Here is a 21,217-nt window from a genome sequence, read left to right as displayed (position 1 = left end):
TTGGTGTGCTGCTTTTCTTACGCTGGTTTGCCCTCTGATGTCGGAGGTGTTGCAGTGGCTCAGCTTTAGGTGAGGAGTTGATCTTTTCTCCCAGCAGAGCGCTCACTCTGTGTGTTTTGTAAAGCACTTTAGATCAAATACTTTTGTTTTGTCACTTCTCGAACATAAGAATAGAGACATAATGTACAGGCTGGTGGGAACATTATACCTCTTACAGAGGTAAGATGATGATTGTAGGACTGCACACACGCACTGTAGCTAGAAGTGTTGAAGATGGAGCCTGAATCCACTGCATCTTTGCATCAAGCTGCTTCCCCCCTGAAGGCAGAAACATATGGCAGAGCAGAGCAAGTGCTGCAACCCTCGCCACCTCATCGCCCATCAATCAGGCTGCAAAGCACAATGGGAGGGTAAATGTAGCAGGATGTGCTCTCCATCAGCTCCATCACGTGTGTGTGTGTGTGTGTGTGTGTGTGTGTGTTTTGCTATCTGCTTGCTGCAGCGCTGTATGTCAGTTACTGTAACGACACGGCCTCACATGTCGGCTCAGTGTGAGTCATCCTGCGAGGCCAGACTGCAGTATATTCTGTTAATGTTTTATCCGTTCATACATGTGTGTACCGTGACACGCACACACACACTGCAGCAGAAGAGCTCGTTGTTTTCACCACGAGGGGGTGTGTCTCCTGTCCAACATGAGACTGGGTGATGTGGATGAAAATAAATATCATGGATGTGTTCATGTGACTGGTATACGTCCTGACAGGGTAAATATCAGCAAAATCATAATCCTGAAATTTTTCTTACTGTCATGATCTACAATTTTTCATCGTTCTGTCTTTGGCAACATTAATTTAGAGGCAGATTTATGCAAAATTAATGATAACATTGAACTATACAGATAAAGTTCTGTGTCGTGTCAGTTTAAGGTCCGTTTTAAGTATTGATTACACATTGTTGGCATCTTATTTCTGCTAAAGTGTTGGCTTTGTCAGTCAGATTTGGTGATCTTTGCTGCCTGGAAAATCACAGAGAGGCTGCATCAAGGCTGGATTTTATTTTCCTTAATTAATGAACAATTTGAGTGCAGACAGGCAAATGCAGAGAAATTGCTTTTATCAGCTGATCTGAAGCCAGAACAGTCTCCTCGACAACTACGTTCAGCTCATTTATGGTTTATTAAACAGACTTTATTTTTTTGTGGACAGCAAACGATGACTGAATGATAAATTGATAGAGTGCTCTCAAATAACACATGCTTTTAATTTCTTTCTGTGCATTTTTTTCACCGTGTGCTGCTGTTGTGGCCTTCACGTGAACCTCTTGGCATTTCCACTTCCTTGTCTCAGAGTATCTGCTGATGGCGCTCAGTTTTGTTCCTGAAACCTTATTGTGTGGGACTGGGGGATTATGCTGTGACTGAACTGTTTAAAAGCAAGGCCTGCTGAAGACTCACGAAGATAATTTTGCTGCTTGATATCAGACCTCCTTGTTGTCGTGGCTGTTTAGCTCACTTTGCGGATGAGGACTGAATGGGTGCCAGCAGTGTTAACCCGCTGTGTGCCGTCGCCGCTGCCCCCCCGGTGTGTCTCTGTGCAGAGCTGTGAGGCTGTAGATCTGTATACCACAGGGCTGTGACTGGGTTACCGGGGCAACCCTGCGCATGTGAGGCGTTTACTGGAAGGCGATTGGATTAAACAGACGCTGCTGAGGGGGAGTGCTGAGAGGTTTAACCCGATTACAGCCTTTTCCACTGCACAGTCCGCCAACCATGCACATGCACACAAACAGGTGTGTGTGTGTGTGTCTGTCAGGGGAGGTTAGGTGGTTGATCTGATTGATTGTGAGTGATGAAAATGGAGGGAAGCGTGATTGATGAGCTGTGTCGGGCTGCAGCAGGGAAAAGCCCACAGCAGTTTGGTGGTTCGTGTGCTGGCAGCTGCTCTGTGTTGTGTGTGTGTGTGTGTGTGTGTGTGTCACCCAAAGGCCCCAGTGCTTTTCATACATAAAATCAATACATGGTTGTGATAGAAAATAAAATGACAAAAATGTTGAGAATGCAAGAAAAATGATGGGTGTGTCCAACTCTCCCTTTTGCAGTTGGTGAATAATCAGGGTGCAAAGTAAGGCGCAAAGAGGATGTGATTAGCCTCTTAATGAATCATGGGTGTGTTTTCTCCTTTTTCTCCGGGGGCTGTGCCTTCACCTGGCAGGAGGAGGAGCTGCTGTATTGTGCGTGTGTGTGTGTAATAGTGATGCACAGATCACAGGATCGGCCGGGTCTTGAAAATCATCATTCTGATTGATAGTGGATGGGATGTGGGTGAGCGATATAACAGATCTTCAATGAGGGAAGTATTAATTACATCACCTGCAGTATAAACGACAAGTGCATCTCCCCGTTAAGAAAGGCATTGTTTGCATTTATGCACAAGCTTAACTTTACTGATTATTTAAATCTCCAGTCACAGAGGACAGTCAGTGAAAATCTAATGTTGATTCCTCCTGATAAATCCTGAGCTTTACAAGTCATTCTTCACAAAACTTAAACAAATAACATCAAATATCAACGTAAAAGAAACCACAAAAATATGGAAAATAGATTAAAATAGAAAGAACAAACAACAGAAGTCATTAAAAATACAGAACACAAGAGACGAACAAACTTACTGTTGTCTTTTGTGACCTGAATTGTACTTAGTAAGCGTTCTGTGCTCGAAGAAAAAAGCTTTTAACTGTTTCATTATTTATCTCAAGCCTTGATAGACTCGCTCTTTTGCCTGGTTGACGATGGTGATACCCTGAGCTAATTACCTTAATTACCTGACACGCGCACATGTGCACACACACACCGGTGCGGGGGAGGACTGGGTCAATTTCATCTGATGAGTCTCTTAACGAGGATCGATGAAGTCATCCGTCATCGGATAGCCTGAATTTTTTGTGGAAAAAGAGAAAAGAGGGGAAAAGGAATGAATAAGACTGTTGCAAACTTACTGCAGGTGCTGCTGGAGGGGTCCCAAAATGTGGTCTGTGGTCCCCTGTGGTGAGCAGTAGTGAGTTTTGGGCTGACTGATAACACTCATAACCACTTGTTATTTCTGAGTTCTTCACGATACAAGAAAAATAATAAAGTAAAACTTTACATGACTTGCAGAAAACGAAAAAGACCTTGGAAGAGGCTCGAGAGATAGACTTGCCCTCTAATTCAATGTGGAAGGCATTTTGTCTGAATAAACGCCTATAAGGAAATACAAATACATACACAATGTGGATACAGAAACCCACAGACGAACGCACAAACTTTGATTGTCAGTAAATGTGCTAGACATGGCTCATCTGAGGAGAAAACGTGGCTCAAGAATTCATAAAGTGAAATAAAAGTGTTGCTTCCGCATATTTTCCTTTCATTACTTATTTATCACGAGGCATTCATAACCATTAGTGAATCCGAACAGGACAAAACCCTCTGCTCTGTCCAATCAAAACGAGCCCACGTCCCCTCAGGCTGGACGTGACAAGTAATATTATCTGTGAATAGAAGAAGCGCCCAGTCATTATATCTGCTAATAATACACTGCAGTTAAGTCTGTCTGGAGCTCAGTAACTCCCCGCTCGTCCCCTGTTGTAGGAAATGGACTGATGATGACGGTGGAGGGAGAGATGGATGACAAACTGAGGAGGGGACAAACAAGATATGCAAGGTTTTATTGGTGTTGAATAAACAGTGCTGTTAGTTAGAGGAGGACAGCAGCTGTGCCAAGCTGCAGTCCAGTGTGTTCTCTGTGGGAGCAAATGGAGGGAGAGGATGGGCGATAAAGAGGAAGAAGCTAGTTAATAAGTTCCTACACATGTTCTGTCTCTTCCTGTGGAGGCCTCGCATGACTTTTCCTGTGGTACAGCATTGCATTACCTTTAATGAGGAGCTGATAGCACAAGAAGCAAACAGCTCAGTAGCTTTATTAAAGTTTGACTGTTTTGAATTCCTACAAAACAGTTCTGATACACTTTGTTCAGGCTCTAATTCTGCTTTTGTGTGCATTTTGTCTTCATCGCCAGTATGGTTCTAAAATAAGACAAATGACCTTTTTTACAGGGTCCATGTTGTTATTATCCCCCCGGCGAAGTTTTCACATGTGACTTTACACTTCATGACCTCTGACCAAGTGGGAGGTTTTGAGGGCTTTAGAGCAGCATGAGTGTGCAGGTGTGGACGGCTGGCTCCAGTCTGTTCACCTGTCCTTCACTTGTTCAGCATGTGCACACACACACACACACACACACACACACCTACCTGTTTCATCTCTCCCTGACAGAGGAGGACTGATGTCATCGGGTGGCCTGCCGGCCTCAGTGTCTGGGTGTGGTGTGCAGAGTAATTATGTCCTGTCCAAAGCCTCATCTGGCCTCCATCTGCTGGACTCCAGCACAGTTAATTTAGCCACAGAGCACACAGCAAAAGGTCTCTACTCTTACCATCCAGCTAGACCTGCAGTGTCTGTTAAAAAGCAGCCAAGCATGCAGGTTCTTTCTCCAGTTACAACCTGGAAACACAAACACACACTTTCCTCCAAGAGAAGTTCTGCTGGGAAGGTTTGCCTGAGCTTCCAGCACACCTCGTAGACTGTTATTAACTCAGCCACATTTTCCAAGCCGCGGATCCTTGTGAACACGGCCTGTAAGTACCAATCAACAGTCAGTCACACGGGGTGGATGACAGCTAATGGCGCTAACGTCTCCCTGCAGTGCATGTCGTTCTCCGCCCAACACATTGCCGTTCCAAATAGCTCTTAGCGGGTGTGCAGACTGAAAATAGCACCGCGTTAAAGTGCTGCTATGGTGGAGGCGTGTTGTTTCCTGTGTGTGTGTGTGTATGTGTGGTAGGAAGGGGGTGTATGTGTGTGTGTGTGATTCCAGTCAAGGAATGCTTCAGGTTCGTATTCTTTAATACAGTTAGTGTCTTTATGCAGCCCGGTTGCTAGAATAAAAGCTGTTTTGTGTGCTTCCTACGTATCACATGAATATTTATACAAAACACGTCATATCGCTTTCAGATTACATGCATATGAGCTCATGTTCTTATTGGGGCGTGGCGGGGGCCGCTGCGCCATGTTGTCAAGCAAGAGCCCACTGTTCAAGACCAAGCGAAGTGGATTCGCCAGAATTATTTGTTTAATTTCGTGGCTCTTGGTTTCTTAAGGGCTTGTTTTGTTTCATCTTGGAAGTCGTAATTACATACAACACATTGTGAAATACCTTCACCTTCACACATTAACATGACCACGTACAGTAAGAGACCTGTGATTCTGTTTCCAGAGCTACAGCAGCACTGCTGTTGTCATTGGTTTCCCCTTCACATCTGGAAATTTGGATAAGTTCAGTCCCATTTGGGGGTTTGCTTGCATCTGCTCACATTTCTGGCAGGAGTTGTTGTTGTTGTTTTTCCACGGTTGAACCCATAAGCCCCGACGTGCTGATGACACATCTCCTGGTGTGAAATGTGTCTCCACACTTTGCTCAGACTCCAGATAGTTAGAGCCTCTCAGCCCACAGAGTGACTCATTACCACAAAGGTTGGTATTTGTCTGTTCAGAAAGCACCTGAGGACAGAAAACTGATTCAGTCTGTTGTTGTCCCGCAGGTCGGGCAGGTTTATTAGCCCGCCGCGTTTCCGCCACTCAAAGGACTTGTCATCCTGAACACGCTGTGAATTTGAACTTGAATAGAGATTAGGGATTAAAGTGCGTCCAGATTTTATGCCGGATGACATGCTGCTTTCATTAATGCTGCAGTGTGAGATCCACATCTGAGGTCTCCCGCGGGAAGGAAACGAGGCAATGGAGGCTGACATAAACACCGGGCTTTAAAAAACACTGCGTTTACACTGCAGTAGCAAGGTGGTCATCAAGTCTGTGATGTTTACCCTCACAACGTTACTTTAGAGTGTTTTTCACTCGTTTCACATTTGTTAGGCTGACTGCTGTATCAGCGTGCCACACAGAGTTTATGTGCTACAGCGCAGAGGCAAGTGGAGAATCCATCACTTCCCTTCAGTGTTCAGATTGTTATGATGGCTTTGGGGTCCCCAAATTTTTTCATGTCAACGGCCCCTACAGTAGATGCATTTTAGCATAGAAGCATCCAATATGAGGGGATTTTGTCTCAAGGGAATTTTAGTCTTCAAAGTATATTCAAATCCATCTTTGTAAATGATTTCTGCACACTTTTCCTCATCATAAAGAAATGAATGGAAATCAGTGGCTGCTTAGGGAATGGAAAAGTATATTCAGTGCTCATGTTGACAGTACAGTCTGACCACTGCTGCTCGGTACTGCATTATTTCGATTGATACTATACTTTAAAGGTGCAGAACTGATACACAGCCATAACAACAGGCCAAAAACTAAAGACGTTTTATTTCAGTCAATATCCTATTCAATATCCTGAAATCCGATTAACTTGGATCACTTGGTTGCATTTTATCAGACGCTGGAATTTAAATCCGACTGTCTCATTTGTCACTTTCCTTCCATCCTCCAAAGCTGCTTCTGTCGATGCTTAAACTTGACACCTCAGCAGTTTGGATCCATTTAAGGCCCCTGAAGTGCTCGAGGTCGAGTGCCAGAATCAATGTGAAGTCTTTCCCGCCTTTTCTGCATGGGATGCTTTTCTCCTTTGCATCCATAAGTGTGTTTTTCTCAGAAAGATAACTTGTCCTCATGATGCTTTCATCCATACATTTAAAAGGAGTGTTTTTTGGGGGGGGGTTTGTTTGTTTTTTTGCAAACTGGACAGAGTATATCACTTGAAAGCAGTTGGTACGATCAGAAGTGATGGCGTCTCTTCCATCTCCTTCACTTCCCTCTCGTTTTCAATCTCTCTTCTCCCTCCACGTTCGGCCTCCCTGTTTTATGTCAGTTCTTGCCCAGTGTGTGTTCCAAGATGTTTGAAGGTTAGTAACTGTGTGTGTGTGTGATGTGATGCCAGTTGTGTGCAGGAATGCAGTTCTTCCTCCCTCCCTCTCAACATTTTTTTGTCCTTTCCTTGCGGTGGTGAATGATTCTCGTATGTCATATGTGTGTTGACAGGCTGTGTGTGTGTGTGTGTGTGAGTGCTGAGTTACGGGGGTGTGTGTGGGGGGGGGGGTATTACAGGAAGGAAGCCTTGCTGGAATCTGATTACATCTCCTAGTAAACAGGGCAGCAGTAGGAAATGGATCCTCAGACCCTGTCCTCAGGGCATCGGCCTCGGCAGCCACCAGTTTGAGGTTTAATGATGCAATGTTACTGAGGAACACACGCACACATACCTGAACTAGTCCTCACCAGCACATATCGAACTGATTTGTCAGGCTTTCCATAGAAGAGACTTTCATTTAAAACTACATCTGGTCCAGTCGGTTTTCTGGTTTGATGGATGAGACGCAGGTTGATTTGATCAAATGTTTTCTGTGGATTCTTGGAATGTTAATAACGCAGTAAGTTCCTGTAAAACTGTGCCTTCCTGAAGTATTTAATGGTGAGCTCATCCTGCACTCGTAGGTGTGAACTTTGAGTCCTTTTTGTTAGTACAGGAACTCAGTAACTTGTAACTCGGGGCTTCCCATAAGTCCTGTATTTTAATTGATTTTGGTCAGTAAAATGTTCGGTGTGCGAGTGGCTGTAGGACAGACGACGGTGATAAACGTGAGGCTGTTGTTGATTTTTCTCCCATGTGATTCCTGGCACAGCTTGCGACCGGAGCCATCATGTTTAACCACCTGGACATCTTGCTTTGTCCAACAGGTGATCTGCATTGTTCCTTGTTTTTTAATGTCCTGGCTCTTCTGCTTGGTGAAGCCTTGTTTGGAGTGACTCTTGGGCAAAAAAAACTCATCCCAAAATGACAGGGACTAAATCTTATCAAAATGTAAAGAGCCTGCTTTATGTTTTTCCAATCATAAAAATAGAATTTCAATAAACTGGGAGTAATTTGTTCCAAGTGATTTGTGTTTCAGTGCAGAGCTGGTAGTTGCAGGACTGATTTTTGATTGGATGGCTGGATTTCTCTGGATGCACAGTTTTGATGGCTGAAAAATGGTTTGCTCCACCGTATGGTTGTTTCACTGCTGCCGGGCAAGTTTTCATACTGCTTTTCCTGCTACATCATACAGCTCAGAGTCGATCACAGGGTTGGTGCGGCATTTATTTGCTTTTTAGTCCTGATGTACTTTACAAAATACCAGCAGACCCAACGTATACGTTTGTTTTCTTTGAAGAGCTGACTTGACAACACTGGAGAGAGAGAGATGAGGGCGGGACAGAGCAACATTATCAGGCCATAAAATAAAAACATTTGACTTTTATCGGATCTGCAGAATGCTCTAGTCTGCGCTTTGCTCAGATTTACTTATTATGTTATTTAGACTTTGACCTCCAGAGATGCCGTTAAGCAGGGTAATGAGTTTTTCCAGAGGATGATACACGTGCTAACGCAAAGATTTCCAAAGAACAGAAGCTGCTGCTCCAGTTTTCAAGCCGATGAAGAGGAAAGAACTCTTTGGGTAAATACTGTGTAATAATATCTACAGTGACATTTTAAACTGGATAATTGCACTGGGAAAATTTGATACCAACCCACACAAATGTCTGTCTGTTGCTTCCTCACACAAAACACATACAGTTAGCCACATCTCACGACCCCTCTGTATTTAGTTGCCATGGTGAGTCGAGCTGAGCTGCTGTTTTCCGCTGCGGCCCTCCTGCTCTGAAACTTCCCTCCATCAATACTTAATGTCTGAACTTCAGACGGATGGGATCTCGCGCAGTGAAGGAAACTGCTGCGTTCGAATGCGAATGGATTCAACCGCATTTCAAGTTCTTAACTCACTTATATTAGTCAAGCTGTTGCTGTAAGTGAGCTTAAAATTACGAAAATCATATTAAACCATTTTAGTTTGAGAGTCACAGTTTGATGTGTAATCAAAAGACATAGCAAACCTTAACAAAACTGTGGGTCTGTTATTAGCCTGCTGATTATTTTCTTCATCAGGCGAGTAGTTATTTTGTCTGAAATGTCACAAATGCATATCTGAAAAAGCAGAAAAACTTCACATTCAAGATGCTGAAACCAACATATTTGTGGTATTTTAGCTTAAATGTGGAAGGTTTGGTTGTCACAATGGCAGCTGATTATCTCTCTTGATTGACTACTCTGTTAACCCATTAATCATTGATTTTGTTAAAGTACAGTAAACCAGTAACTAGGGAACACACTCACACACACACACACACACACACACAGCGACTGGTGACAAACATCTCACCAGCCGTCAACCTGTGATAAACGACACACACCCTATCGACCAAAGTCAAGGGGGATACACCTGATCGACTGTGTGATGTATGAATGTACGTGTGTGTGTGTGAGAGAGAGAGGCACTGAGACAGTCGGGGCGAGCGTGGAGCATTGTGGGTAATATTCACTCACTCCCACGCTGGTTCCACAGTCACCAGGGCTGTGTGGTCATAGATCTTGGACTGTCAAACTCCCAGCTTCTTCTGCTGAGCTGTGGTGCTCTGCTGCTGCACCAGCTGTTTATTATACTGTCTCACACACACACACAGAGGGCTTTCTGTAGAAGCTCTTGAATCTCCCACCTTTGTGGCAGACATCTTGGCTATGTTTACTGTGAGGCCGGGTCATGCAGGCCTGGGAGAGGTTAGCTCTGACGGAGGCCTGACCCTTAATGTGGAGTCACGGTTGGAGTAATTTATCGGTTGTCTGATGTAGGCCATGTTTGGACTGGTTTACTCCTTTATTTTGTTTGTTTTACCATTCAAAACTGGGAAGGAAGGAAATAACTGAAATGTGCTTAATACTTGTTTGGCTGCAACTAACTATCACTGTCACTGAGGATTAGTTTGATGTTTATTTTCACACCTTATTGATTGATTGTTTGCTCAATGAACTCTATGAAAATAGCTTTCCAGAGCCCTTGTTTACAGCAGCTCAAAAGCCAGCAGATATTCACTTCATAAAAGACTATGAAAACAATTTGGAAGATGGAACTTGCACATTTTTGGCGTTAATGCTTAGAAAATTAATGAATCATTCATTGGTTTTCAAAGTGACTAATCAGTTAATCATCTGATCATTTTAGCTGTGCTGAAGCGCTGAGCTGTTGTTCAGGATGTAGACCAGACTGTCCAGGCAGCTCGTCTTGTCCTGGCAAGGTGTACCGAGGAGACAGGAAGCCCCAAGAGAGACGTTACAATGAGGAGAAACAGAATGTCAGAATAAAGTGCACGTGGTAGACTATGAAAGAAAGCTCAAACAATTCCATTATGGCTGTGGCTTGTCTCTAACCTCATGGGAGAACCACTTATGACTCAGTCACTTGTGTTTACACATCCTGGTTTGCATTTTATGGGGCAATGAAAAACAGAACAAAACCACATACAAAAATACAACAAATTAAACTGAACCACGGTGGTTCAAAGCAGACATTTCTATTCATTTTAGACATTTTCTATTCAGCATGGCTCAAATTTGCTGTGATGGATAAAGTATATGATGCACTTTTCATTATTGTCTATTCTGTTTCTGTACAGTGCATGTGTTGTTCATATATGGGCCTTTACCTGGAGTAAAGTCTGAGAATTCATACCCCCTGGCAGTTTCAGGCCCACATGTGGGCTTTTTTAAAGGCACGTCTTGGTATAAAGTTTGAAATGAGGTTGGAGGCAGTGGTGTGTATAAAGCAGGACAGGTGGTGTTGGAACATTTCATAACACAGCATGTAACTAGCCATGAAGGACACTGGAACTCTGGCCAAAGTCTGATTGGACAAAGAGCTGCACACTTCAAACAGGAAATGACACGAGAAGGGCAAACAGGAAGCGCGAGACAGAGCGGCGATGCTGTTCCACTGTGTTTTCTTTTGCGTCCGTTCCCATTCCCTCGCTTGCTGTGGCACAGCGCCAGACCCGAGAGAGAGGAAGGAGAGAGGAAAGGGAGGGAGAAAGTCAGAGAGGAGGAGGAGGTCATTCTGGGGAATCCCCCTCACCCCAACCTCCCCCCCCCCCCTCCCCGGTGGCTCCATCCACAGTCAGCATTTCAGACCAGTTCAGAACAGTTTAATGTAACTGTTCTGAACTGGTCTGAAATGCTGACTCAAAACTATGTGCTTTATTGTCTCTGAGGACATTTGGACTGTCGTGGTGCACAACAGGGTTTCTGTTCAGATAGTTTTGTCTTTCAGCTGCCAGTTGTTGACAGATGTGTTTGATTGTTGTCAGTATGGAAAACGCTGCATTTGAAAGCAGCTTGTGACCCTTCAGCTCTCTGCGATTGGACATCGGTCATCTGGCGGACTGAAACATGTCTCCAGTGGGATAATGCTGCTGCACGTCTGTTGGTGTAAGTAAGACACTGTTTGCTAACATGTTAGCTATGATAATGTTATATGGTGACGATATATCGCTAGCCAGTTTGCTCACTACTGACCCAATATGTCGTTAAGTTCAGTTGTCTTTCCTGCTCTGCTTAAGATTCAGATATTGAAATAAAAGACGCAACTTTTATTAACTACAAAAATTAACTGCAAATCCAATTAGCAAAAAATGCTAAAAGTCTGGTGTGGGGTTAGAGGACTTGTGAGGCTGTCACATTCAAACATAACTTTGACTGAAGGATTGGAAAGCTGGAGCAGCGATTCATCTTTGGCCCGGGTTCTAGTTCCATTATAAATCCATCATCTGTCTATCATGAGCCTCTGTAGCAAATTACCAGCTTGTCTAAAAACATCAGTATTAGCTTCATAACTGACTGCTGGTCTCTCCCTGCAGCCACTTTGCACAGAGCTAAGTTATGAGTGTGAGCTAAATCACGAGCTGACGTGCAGCTGCTCAGATGTGGTGAGTTGTTTGCGTCCGTATTGTTCCCGTGCACGGCGTCTCATTGGCATTCGGCAGCAGGACTCTGAGTGCCGTGACGCACTGAAGAGCAGCAGGCAGCATTAATCAATGTGCCGGGCAATCAGTACCCAGCCTAATTCAATCACCCCTCCAACAGAACGCTGCCATTAGGACAACAGAGGAGTGAGTGTTCACACCGCTGTTATGTCTGCGTGATTTGTGTGAGTGTGCGCGAGTCCGTCGGCCAGCCGCCGCCGACCCAAAACAATCCCCCTCAGAGAGACCGAGTGGAAAGAGGAAGCAGATAGAGAGCATTATGGAGAGGAGTGCTGTGTAAAATTGGTGTCGCCACTTTTCTTGTGACAGAGACGCGAGGCCAGAGAGATGACAGCGTAGTCGTGATTGTCATTTTCTGCGGAGGGGGTTGAAGTGCAAACAAAAAGCAGCATGTCGTTTTAAAAAGACCTTCACACTGTTTCCTGGCAGGCAGCCACTCCTTCATGTTGTGATAACTGAAGACAGCTCTCAGTTCTGAGCAACAGTGACAATAAGGACTTAAAATCATCTGTGTTTCCTTCTGGAGTCTTTCTGACGCTTTCTGTATCCATTTCAAAAGCCTTGTAATATCTTCTCCCATGTTTCACAGCCTCTTACTTTTTCCTATTTCCTATTATCATTCTGCTAAAGATTCTTCTATAACCAACTGGGACCATCTTCAGGCTTCAGCACCTTTAAAGTTCACTGTTGCTTAAGCAGACTGCAAAAAACTTCACAAACTTGTTGGGAATCACACGGATCCCAACATTTCAATATTAGGAAGTGCTAACAGCTTCCTCTGCTCTTTCACAGGCTTCCTCTCTAACGCTGGACAAAGCAAATTCAAGGATCACACAAAAACTGAAATCTACTATATCTTCTCTTTGACTTACATGTACAACTTCTGTTCATTTCAAGTTAATTAAACTAAAAGAAACAAGCAAATTTGAGACAGAAACCGTGAATCCCATCTTTCGGGATTTCAGTAAACTAAATAATTAAATGAGAAAGCAGACAGAAGATGAGAAGAATCATTCGTTGTAACACTAAATTAAAAAAACAAAACAGAAACACCTGTGTCTGCGTCTGTCTCGACCTACACTGGCCCGTTTCATATCGTCCCTGCTCTCTGCAGGTCTGTCCGTCCAACAGCCAAGATCGAAGACCCGGTCGCAGCATTGACAGCATCTCGGTTGCCAGTTTGTGTGAAGCGGGCTGCCACCTGGCCGAGCTCTTATCTGACCTGCAGATTAAAGAGACGATGCATCAGTGACTGGAGCAGACTTGCAGCATCCGTCTCCCTCTCAGGCGAGCGGGTGTTAAAGGGAACTCGTGGAGGGTCTATTGATCAGGCCCCTGTATGACAGGACCTGCCGGTGCTGCAGGGAGGAGCCTGAGGGCTCCATCAATATCTCAGCTACAGTGATATCAGGTCAATCCATATCTCTGCAGGTGCTCTCACCTGATTTACTCTTTCCCTCATACGTGAGACTCCTTTGATAATCCCTCTTCAAATCCAGAATGTGAAACCACTGACGTTCTTTCACAGTGATCCTCCACAAAGTCCCTTAGCTGTGAGTGCTTTGAAGGTGGGCAATAAGGTAACCGGCCTCACAATGCAGCAGCATCTCATACGGCCTGCTGCACACTGGACGCCCCACAGCGCCTTAACAAAACCTCACAGCGCAGTGTGAAGCTCAGCGGAGCACACAAAGTGAATGTGGAGAGCGTCGGTCTGTTTTGGAGTGTTGCTCCTGTGGCTGTGAGGCTAATTTATCTGAAGTAGGCGTTGGACACTGAAAGGTGACCAGCGCACTTTCACCTCATGCTGGGCTTACAGCCTGGCAACGGTGGGTCTGACGCATAGCAACAGCAGCAGCCCCACAGTCGGTCCAGCGTTGCAGTAATTGGACCTCTTGACACAGTGCCGGAGGATTGTCACGGTTACAATTACAGACTCATTTCATCACGAGGATGTGTTTGCACAGTGTAGCACACAGCCAGAAAGTTTATTTGAACAGTGTTTTACTTCAGCGTAAAGGGGGAACAAAAAAGAACCTGGTCGCTGCTGCTTTCTGCATGCTGCACTGTCCTTGAGTAGATGCTGTGTGTGTGTACATACATACATGTATGTCTGATCTCCCTGTGTGTGTGTTCCCTGTTCAGCATGGCAGTGAGCGCTAATGTCATGATGCATTCATATGTCTTGAAGGTGTGTGTGTGAAGTGTCGCTTGCTCAAGGTCACTTCATTTCCAGGCCATCTTCTGAGCAGCTCGAACACGGCTGTAGGAGAACGTTAGTCACCGCAGGGGCTGCTGGGAAATCTAGCAGGAGGAAGGGGGTGATAGAGACAGTGGTTTGTGTTTTGATTATTTGATTGCGTTAGGTTGGCTGCTCTGGCGGATCTTACTGCTTCCCCCTTCATTCAGACGAGCGTCCATCCAGTCAGTCAGTGTTTGTCTTGCATCCATTTGGTTTGAAACGATTTGACTTGAGAAGTCACGTTTGGCTAATATGAATGAAGATTCTGCATTGCCTGTTTCTCATCTCAAATGTTTTCAGAAACACATTAAAGTGTACTGTTTAGTGTGTTGTTTGTGACCAGGCCTGTTTGATACATTCCCCAAAACACACGAGAAGAGGGTGGAGAAATTAGGGCCTTATACATCACCGACAGGAAGAATAAATGGACTGATTATAGAAAGAGGATGCAGGCAAACAGGGAGGACAAACTGTATGTGGACTGATTAGAGGTGGAATAATGGACAGCAACAGAAAGTGAACGAGACAAAAAATGTGTGTGTGCTGTACTCAGACATATTGGATATAAACATTGAATCGAATGCAAGGATGATCTCAGGTGCAGTGCAAAAATCTCCATCTTTTCAATCATTTTTGTCTGTAATTGAGTGCCGAAAGTCTTGATTGGGAGGAAAACAAGTGAATAGACTTCTGCCTGTGAAGATTACATTATTTCAGCCTGTGTTCAGCCTAGAAAATAGCGTCGGTACCTTGACGGAAAACAGAATAAGCTTTGAAAAGAAGATGGAGTCATTCACCAGCTGGCAGTGTGTTTAGAGATAATGTTTTTGTTTTTAGAGGCCACTACGCTGTAGGTTTATGAGGACCGTATATGTAAGAGTCCTGTCACCCAGCATTATCTCATGGCTTTTGTTGTGATGGGTGACCTCAGCCCGTGGTGATGACTCAGATTTATACTACTGGCAATTCATGCTATTGCCATGACTTCAGTCTTGTAATATAAATTTGTTAAAACAGTAAAAGCATATGTTTGTTACTGTTTCTCAGTGTACTTTAAACAGTAATTACCCCTAGGGAATTACGTAACCCGAGGACGACAGCGTTACTCATCACAGGGACACGCGTGCACACACCTGCTGCCGTGAATTTACCTCTTTACACTCTGCTCATGTTCTCAGCTTCACAGCAAATGTACACAAGGAAAACGAAAACGACACAATGGGATGAGAGGAGGCGGGAGGAGTGCAGGGAGGGGCCGGTGGGGGGATGCTGTGGGTGAGCGAGTGGAAGTGGTCATTAATACGAATTTAAATGATGTGAAGAGAGGACAGCGAGCAAAGCAGCCAGCGTTTGCGGGACTGAGGGAGGAGAGGATGATGGCAGAGAGAGTCAGAGGAGGAGATGAGAGAGTCGGGCAGTTGAGAAGCGTCGTCACCGGTCGGATGTGCATGCGTTGATCCACATCCACCGGGTGGTTCGTCTGCGGGAGCACAAAGAGGAAGAAGAACGCACAAAAGCTTGGAAGAAGAAGACGAAAGAGAGGACTGCTCTGTTCTGCTTCTCTGCTGCTGACCGCTGAATGAAGAGTGTGTGTGAGAGCACTCCAGCTGAGCGACACAACACACTCATCACACGCGAGATGAACACATTGAGTTCGCAGAGAGTCGGCGGCGCCAGCAAACATTTTTCGCTACTTTCAGCAGCTGCCAGTTGTTGAGTTGAGATGTGGAGCAGAGGCAGCATTCAAAGCAGGTGAAGCGCTTATCAGGTAGTGTGTGTGTGTGTGTGTGTGTGTGTGTGAGCGAGAGAGAGAGAGAGAGAGAAGATTGCCTGTAGAGAACTGTCGGCAAGGACATTTGAGTGCTGGGGAGTTTGTACTCATGTGAAATCTGGAGGCGGAACATCAGACAGATAAAGGAGGAGCAGAAGATCCAAAGAAAAGGCTGTGCTTTGAGCTCTCACCAGACGCCACCCAGATACCAGCACCAGGTTTCGAGGCGGAAACCGTCCGGGATGCTGAGACTAAGAGCCCCAGGAGCCGGGAGTCACGATGTGGATTAGGGGATGAGTCCTGAGGAAGAGCCGGGAAAGGGATGAGGTTGTGGTGCGGGTGAGAGGGCAAGTATGGGCCGCCCCTGCCCTGTGGCACGTCCGGCTGCCTCTACCGCCGCCGCCGCCTCGTGACCATGCAGGTCCTACAGATCGTCAAGGAGCTGGTGTCGCCGTCCAGACGCAGGGCAGCGGCCAGATTCGGAGGTGTGTGCACAATTGTTCGTGTAATGACCCATCAGGCTGCTGTCACAGCCACTGATTGTGTTTCTAACAAATCCTGGTCGTCCACCTGTTGTCCCCCAGGATTTATGAGCCACAGGAATGTTTGTAGGGTTAGACCAACCTGAGGTGCATACAGGTGTTTGATTAAATCTGGTTATTGGCTATGTCGTTTTCTCTCGATACAGTGAAGATCTGCTGTCGCTGCACATGAGTGTCATGAATGAAAGATGCCTGGCCTTGCTGTCAGGAGCTGTTAATCAGCAGCCTCTTCATTAGTTTCATCTAGATTTCATTGGCCAGCGTTCGTGCCCTGAGATGGTCTAAATTCTGCATCAAGTGTTTCCTCTGTGGGCTCATTTTCAGGAAGATGTATTAATCTCTATACTTAGGTGAGTCTAAGTTCTGCTCTTGCAAGAAACTAAAGCAAAAGCATTTGGTTCCACCGTGAAACAAGAAAAGCAGCATGGAGCTCATTTTGTCGTCCGAGTTGCCACTGAATGTTTCACCTGCTTTTGCTTCGCACATCAGCAGATCGTCCAGCTAGAACATCTGTGTTACACAAGACGAGACACAACAGGGCTGAAGGCTGTTGGTGTGTCTGATATGTTTTCGCTGTAAAATCTGCCTCTCATTTCACCCTGCCACAGTTAGCTGTTCGCACATGGTTCATTTTAATAATAAAGCTATTGTTCTCAATGTCATTGGTTAAACTTGCTTTGCCCGTGTGGCGTTTGTCTGAATGTGAGGGACTGTCCCCTGGAGTCACTGCTGTAATAGCTCTGCTGCTGTGGGACATGAGTGTATAAGTGTGTGTCCTGCAGCTGCATTTCTCTGGTGTGCAGTGAATTATGGGCCGTGGTGCCCGGGGTAATGGGACACTCTGTGACCCCTGAACCCCCCCCCCACCCTGTCTCCTCACTGGATCAGCTCGTATGGTGTAGCCCTGATCTCTGTCCACTACTGCAAAACAGGCTCCGCTTTAATTGTCCTAACCAAAAGTTTATCTGGGCTTTTTGTCCCTGCAGGGGGAGAAAAAGCCACAGCTTGTTGACTTCTTGCTTCGGTTCTCTTCAAATAAAAACGGAGCCTCTGTAGTTCCAGGAGGGAGATTTGCATGAATTTAATGAGGGCTTGATGGGCAGGTAAATTGGGGCTTCATGTGGATTTCTTCCGAAATGTCATGTAATTAGGACATTGATGATAATTTATGGTAATTTATCTCGAGTACCTTCATTCTCTGCCATATTGCCAGGTCTGTGCAAGAGGCTTTGGGTTTTCACCTTGACTGGCTTTACTGAACATGAGACAAAAAGTTAAGCGATATTTTGTCGGCCTTTAAGAGTGTCCAGTTACCGTTGCTGCTAAAGAAGTGTTAGCTTTAGTTGAGTTTGTGCTGGGATGAAGCGGGACAGTACCTGATCTGCTGCCAGTTTTCTGAGGTATTGATTTGACAGGAGACACACAGGAGTGTGAAAAGCTCAGTCTACCTGCTCTCAAAGGTGACACTGAGCTGCTTTTACTCAGGTAGAAAATGGTTGTTGTTTCCTGCCGGCTGGCTTTGATAATAGCCTTAATTTATCAACTAACCCCACTAGTGCACTCACAGTGGACCAATTAAACCACACAAGTTTTCGCTGCAGCATGGATTTCCACTGGGAGGTCAGTATTTTGGGTAGTAATCGTTTTTGTCCTGACTCATTGCTGGTAAGATGGATGGAGGCAGATGTTACTTTCAGGCGTTTTATTTAGGGGGCGTGAAGGGATCATTTTTTTCAGATTTGTCTTTATCTTACACTTGGGGCCCAGTGAGTGAAGTAGCTTAATGTTCCAGCTTAACCTCTGAACTGGTGCGCAGACGTCTCTGTGATCATTTTAATGGCTTCAGGCCGGAGGTGACGGCGATACGAGATACGTCTCAGGCCTGATACGCTGAGTGTTTAACAGAGATTGTGAATATTGAATTATCAGTGCCGTGTTTGTGTGTTACTGAACGGTTTAGGGGTTGGGGTGACATTATGGGTGAAACTGAGTGACGTATATGTATATTCATTCAAACCTCTTGATGGGATGTTTCTGCTGACAAAATCTGTGTGGCACGTGTTAAATCTAAATAAATCCAAAGTTATTCAAATGCCAAACAACATAAAATTGAAGACGCTGGACTATTTTGGGCTCTAAAGGGTGTAACTGCTTAACTCTGGTCTAACTTTTTTCTTTTGCTAACCAATGGCCCAAGACTTGTCATGCTCGGAAATGACAATAAAGCAGCAACTCCTGACATTTAAGAAGCTGGAAATGTTTGACATTTTAGCCTTTAAAAATGACTGAAATGATCAATTGATTATGAGAACAGTTGGGGACTAATGTTCTTTTGATTAACTAATCAATTAATTGACTTATCTTTCAAGCCCCAGCATGAGAAATAGGCTGTAAGATGCAGTGTGGAGGGCTGGCAGCGGCCTTGTTGGTTCACACTCTAATGCCACTAAATTCATGCTGTAATGATTTATTGATTTGTTTAAAAGTGGAGACTTAAACACGACCAACCTGCCCTTAGCCTGCAGCTGCTTGTGGCGCTGTTAGACACCACCGTGAGTGTGTGTGTGTCAGACATGATGACAAGTGTGTCAAAGTTATTGTCAGTCAGGTAAGGATGTGTAATCAGCTCAAAAGGCACAGACACTTAAACAGAGAGCCTTTCCGAGATTTCAGCCACTCTTATCGACCCAGCTACGATTCGCACTTTCCGCTTTGGCCGTCGTCTTTATCTCCGTCCATCGGCCCTGCGGAGGAATCCAGCTTGGCTCTTCCCTCGGCTTGGATCAATGCAGGCAGATTTAGAGATGGACTCCGGCATGTGCAGTGCACACACTCTTAAGATAAATTGCCATGCTCACTGTGGTGCTGTGCTGAGGTGTGATGACTTGGTGAAAGGTGCAGGGTGCTGCCAGAGGTTGTTGGTGTGAGCCCCATGATGAGGATGGAGCTCTGACACTGACTTTGTCGGGACCAGTAGTCCTCATGGGGTCCGAAGACCAGACCACACACTGAATGGAGGTCAGTGCAGTGTTTATGATAACAACATTATTGCAACATGTGGTTCAGCACGTTGAGCGAGTTGTCCCCCTCTAATCTCACGGCTGGTTGTTTGTTCCGTTCCAGAGTGTATTTCAGTCTCTGATGGCCTTTGAGCAAGGCACCGGACAAATACGTGAGGAGGGAAGCAGAAGCATTGTGTGAATGTGAAGCAGGGAGTTTTTGGAAAACGTGAATCATCTTTTTGTTGGTTAAAGTTTCTGAAATCACGTTGACTCGTGGCTCAGGTCCAGCAGCCTGCAGGAGCCCTGAGGCCTCAACCTTGGCCCTCATTTAAAGCTCAGTTCACACTGGAGTAGAATTACCCCTGGGACCTCATTAGAATTTAGGAATTTGCCCCATGTGGCCGTGTTTTGTTCGAGTTTGTGCCCCAAATACTGTCAAAACACTCATGAATAATTTCAGCTGCAGCTTCGATAAGAAAAAAGGAAATGGCAGATAAAAACAACAAATCCAGCAACAGACCAGTCAGCGCTGATCCTGAAACAGTTGAAGGATTTGATATGAGAGAGGGGGGGTGTAGTCCCTCCATTCAGAAACGGTGCTCTGAAGACTCACCAAATGCCAGCAGATATTTGGTGTCCGCACTAAAGTGTTTTATTTGGAAGTTTCACTTCTGATTGCTTCAGACTTCAATAGTTAGAAAACCAGATTGACTTACCTGAACTTTCATTCGATACCAACATAAGCTGGACACATAAGTAAGTATACAAGTATACACATAAAGACGAAGCTGTCAGATTGTTTATCTACAGATACACTCAAGTCTTTTAATTTGCCCTCTTTATAACCCCCTCCAAAAAAAACCCCAAAACAAATCAAAGACAAAAGTTGCGTGTCTTTCTTCTGTGATAATGAGGATGAGGAGCAGAGCATCGAAAGCAAAACTGTGCTGCTGCCACACTGCAGGCTTCTCCTGGTCAGCACCAACGGCAGCTCAGTTTCTCACTGCATTATTCAGCAGCCCTGATGCGTCTCCCTCTCAGCACTCAACAGGAGGAAAAAACGGTTCACTCACATATTCAAACTCTGCGCCAGAAGCTCCAAACTAAAACACCTTTGTGTGTTTTTTGCATACCAACTTGTGAGCCAGCTGCAGGCATCGCGTGGGTGTGTTGCTTCGTGCTTGATATTTATGCATGGACCGGAGCTTGAAGGGGAAACCGCATGCTGGTTAGGTAAGGAGGGACCAGCAGACAGTCTGGGCCCAGCGGGTGTTCGGCAGCAGTGCTAATTGGCTGGCTGTCCTCCCTAAAGGGCAAAGCCTTGGCGCTCTTCACCCTGCTGCCGACGGCCTCCGCGGCAGAGTGTTGGAGTTTAATCTCAAAATGCTGCTTCGGTGCTTCAGCTTTATTCGACCGTCCGGGGTTGTTTTGTATCCTTCACTGCTCGGGTCAGAGAGTATTGATCCCCGCTCGCTTCTTACACGTAGTCTTATTAAATTATGCATCAAACCACTCTCCGTAGCCCTTCAGACTTCATTACCGAGTTTAGGCTGACGTGTTAAATGCGTGCTGATATGGCGGAGTTTCTTCACCGACGTAGAAAAACAAATTGTCTCTGTTTGTTGGTATATATTGATTTGGTCAAAGTGTGTCAGACAAGAACTATAATGCATTCATAGTTGTTTTCCTATACTAATTTTTTACAA

General features: G+C 45.2%; 1 protein-coding gene across 3 annotated transcripts in view; it reads left to right on the top strand.

Moving 5' to 3' along the window:
* Positions 1–21,217, top strand: part of usp6nl (USP6 N-terminal like) — a 58,753-nt gene that overhangs the window by 9,467 nt on the left and 28,069 nt on the right. The window contains exon 1 of one of the 3 annotated variants that reach the window (XM_046379578.1): positions 11,253–11,400. The exons of 1 other annotated variant lie outside the window; for it this stretch is intronic. In XM_046379578.1, coding sequence (XP_046235534.1) covers positions 11,379–11,400 — 22 coding nt within the window. In that variant the 5' untranslated portion in view covers positions 11,253–11,378. Of the gene's footprint in view, positions 1–11,252; positions 11,401–15,497; positions 16,453–21,217 lie in introns of those variants that run through there. One more of the 3 variants, XM_046379576.1, reaches the window with a different exon arrangement.

The sequence above is a fragment of the Scatophagus argus genome, chromosome 22 (genome assembly GCF_020382885.2).
Source record: "Scatophagus argus isolate fScaArg1 chromosome 22, fScaArg1.pri, whole genome shotgun sequence".
Classification (NCBI taxonomy): Eukaryota; Metazoa; Chordata; class Actinopteri; family Scatophagidae; genus Scatophagus; species Scatophagus argus.
Note: the sequence above shows the minus strand (reverse complement) of the source record. Positions and strands in the feature narration are given on the sequence as shown.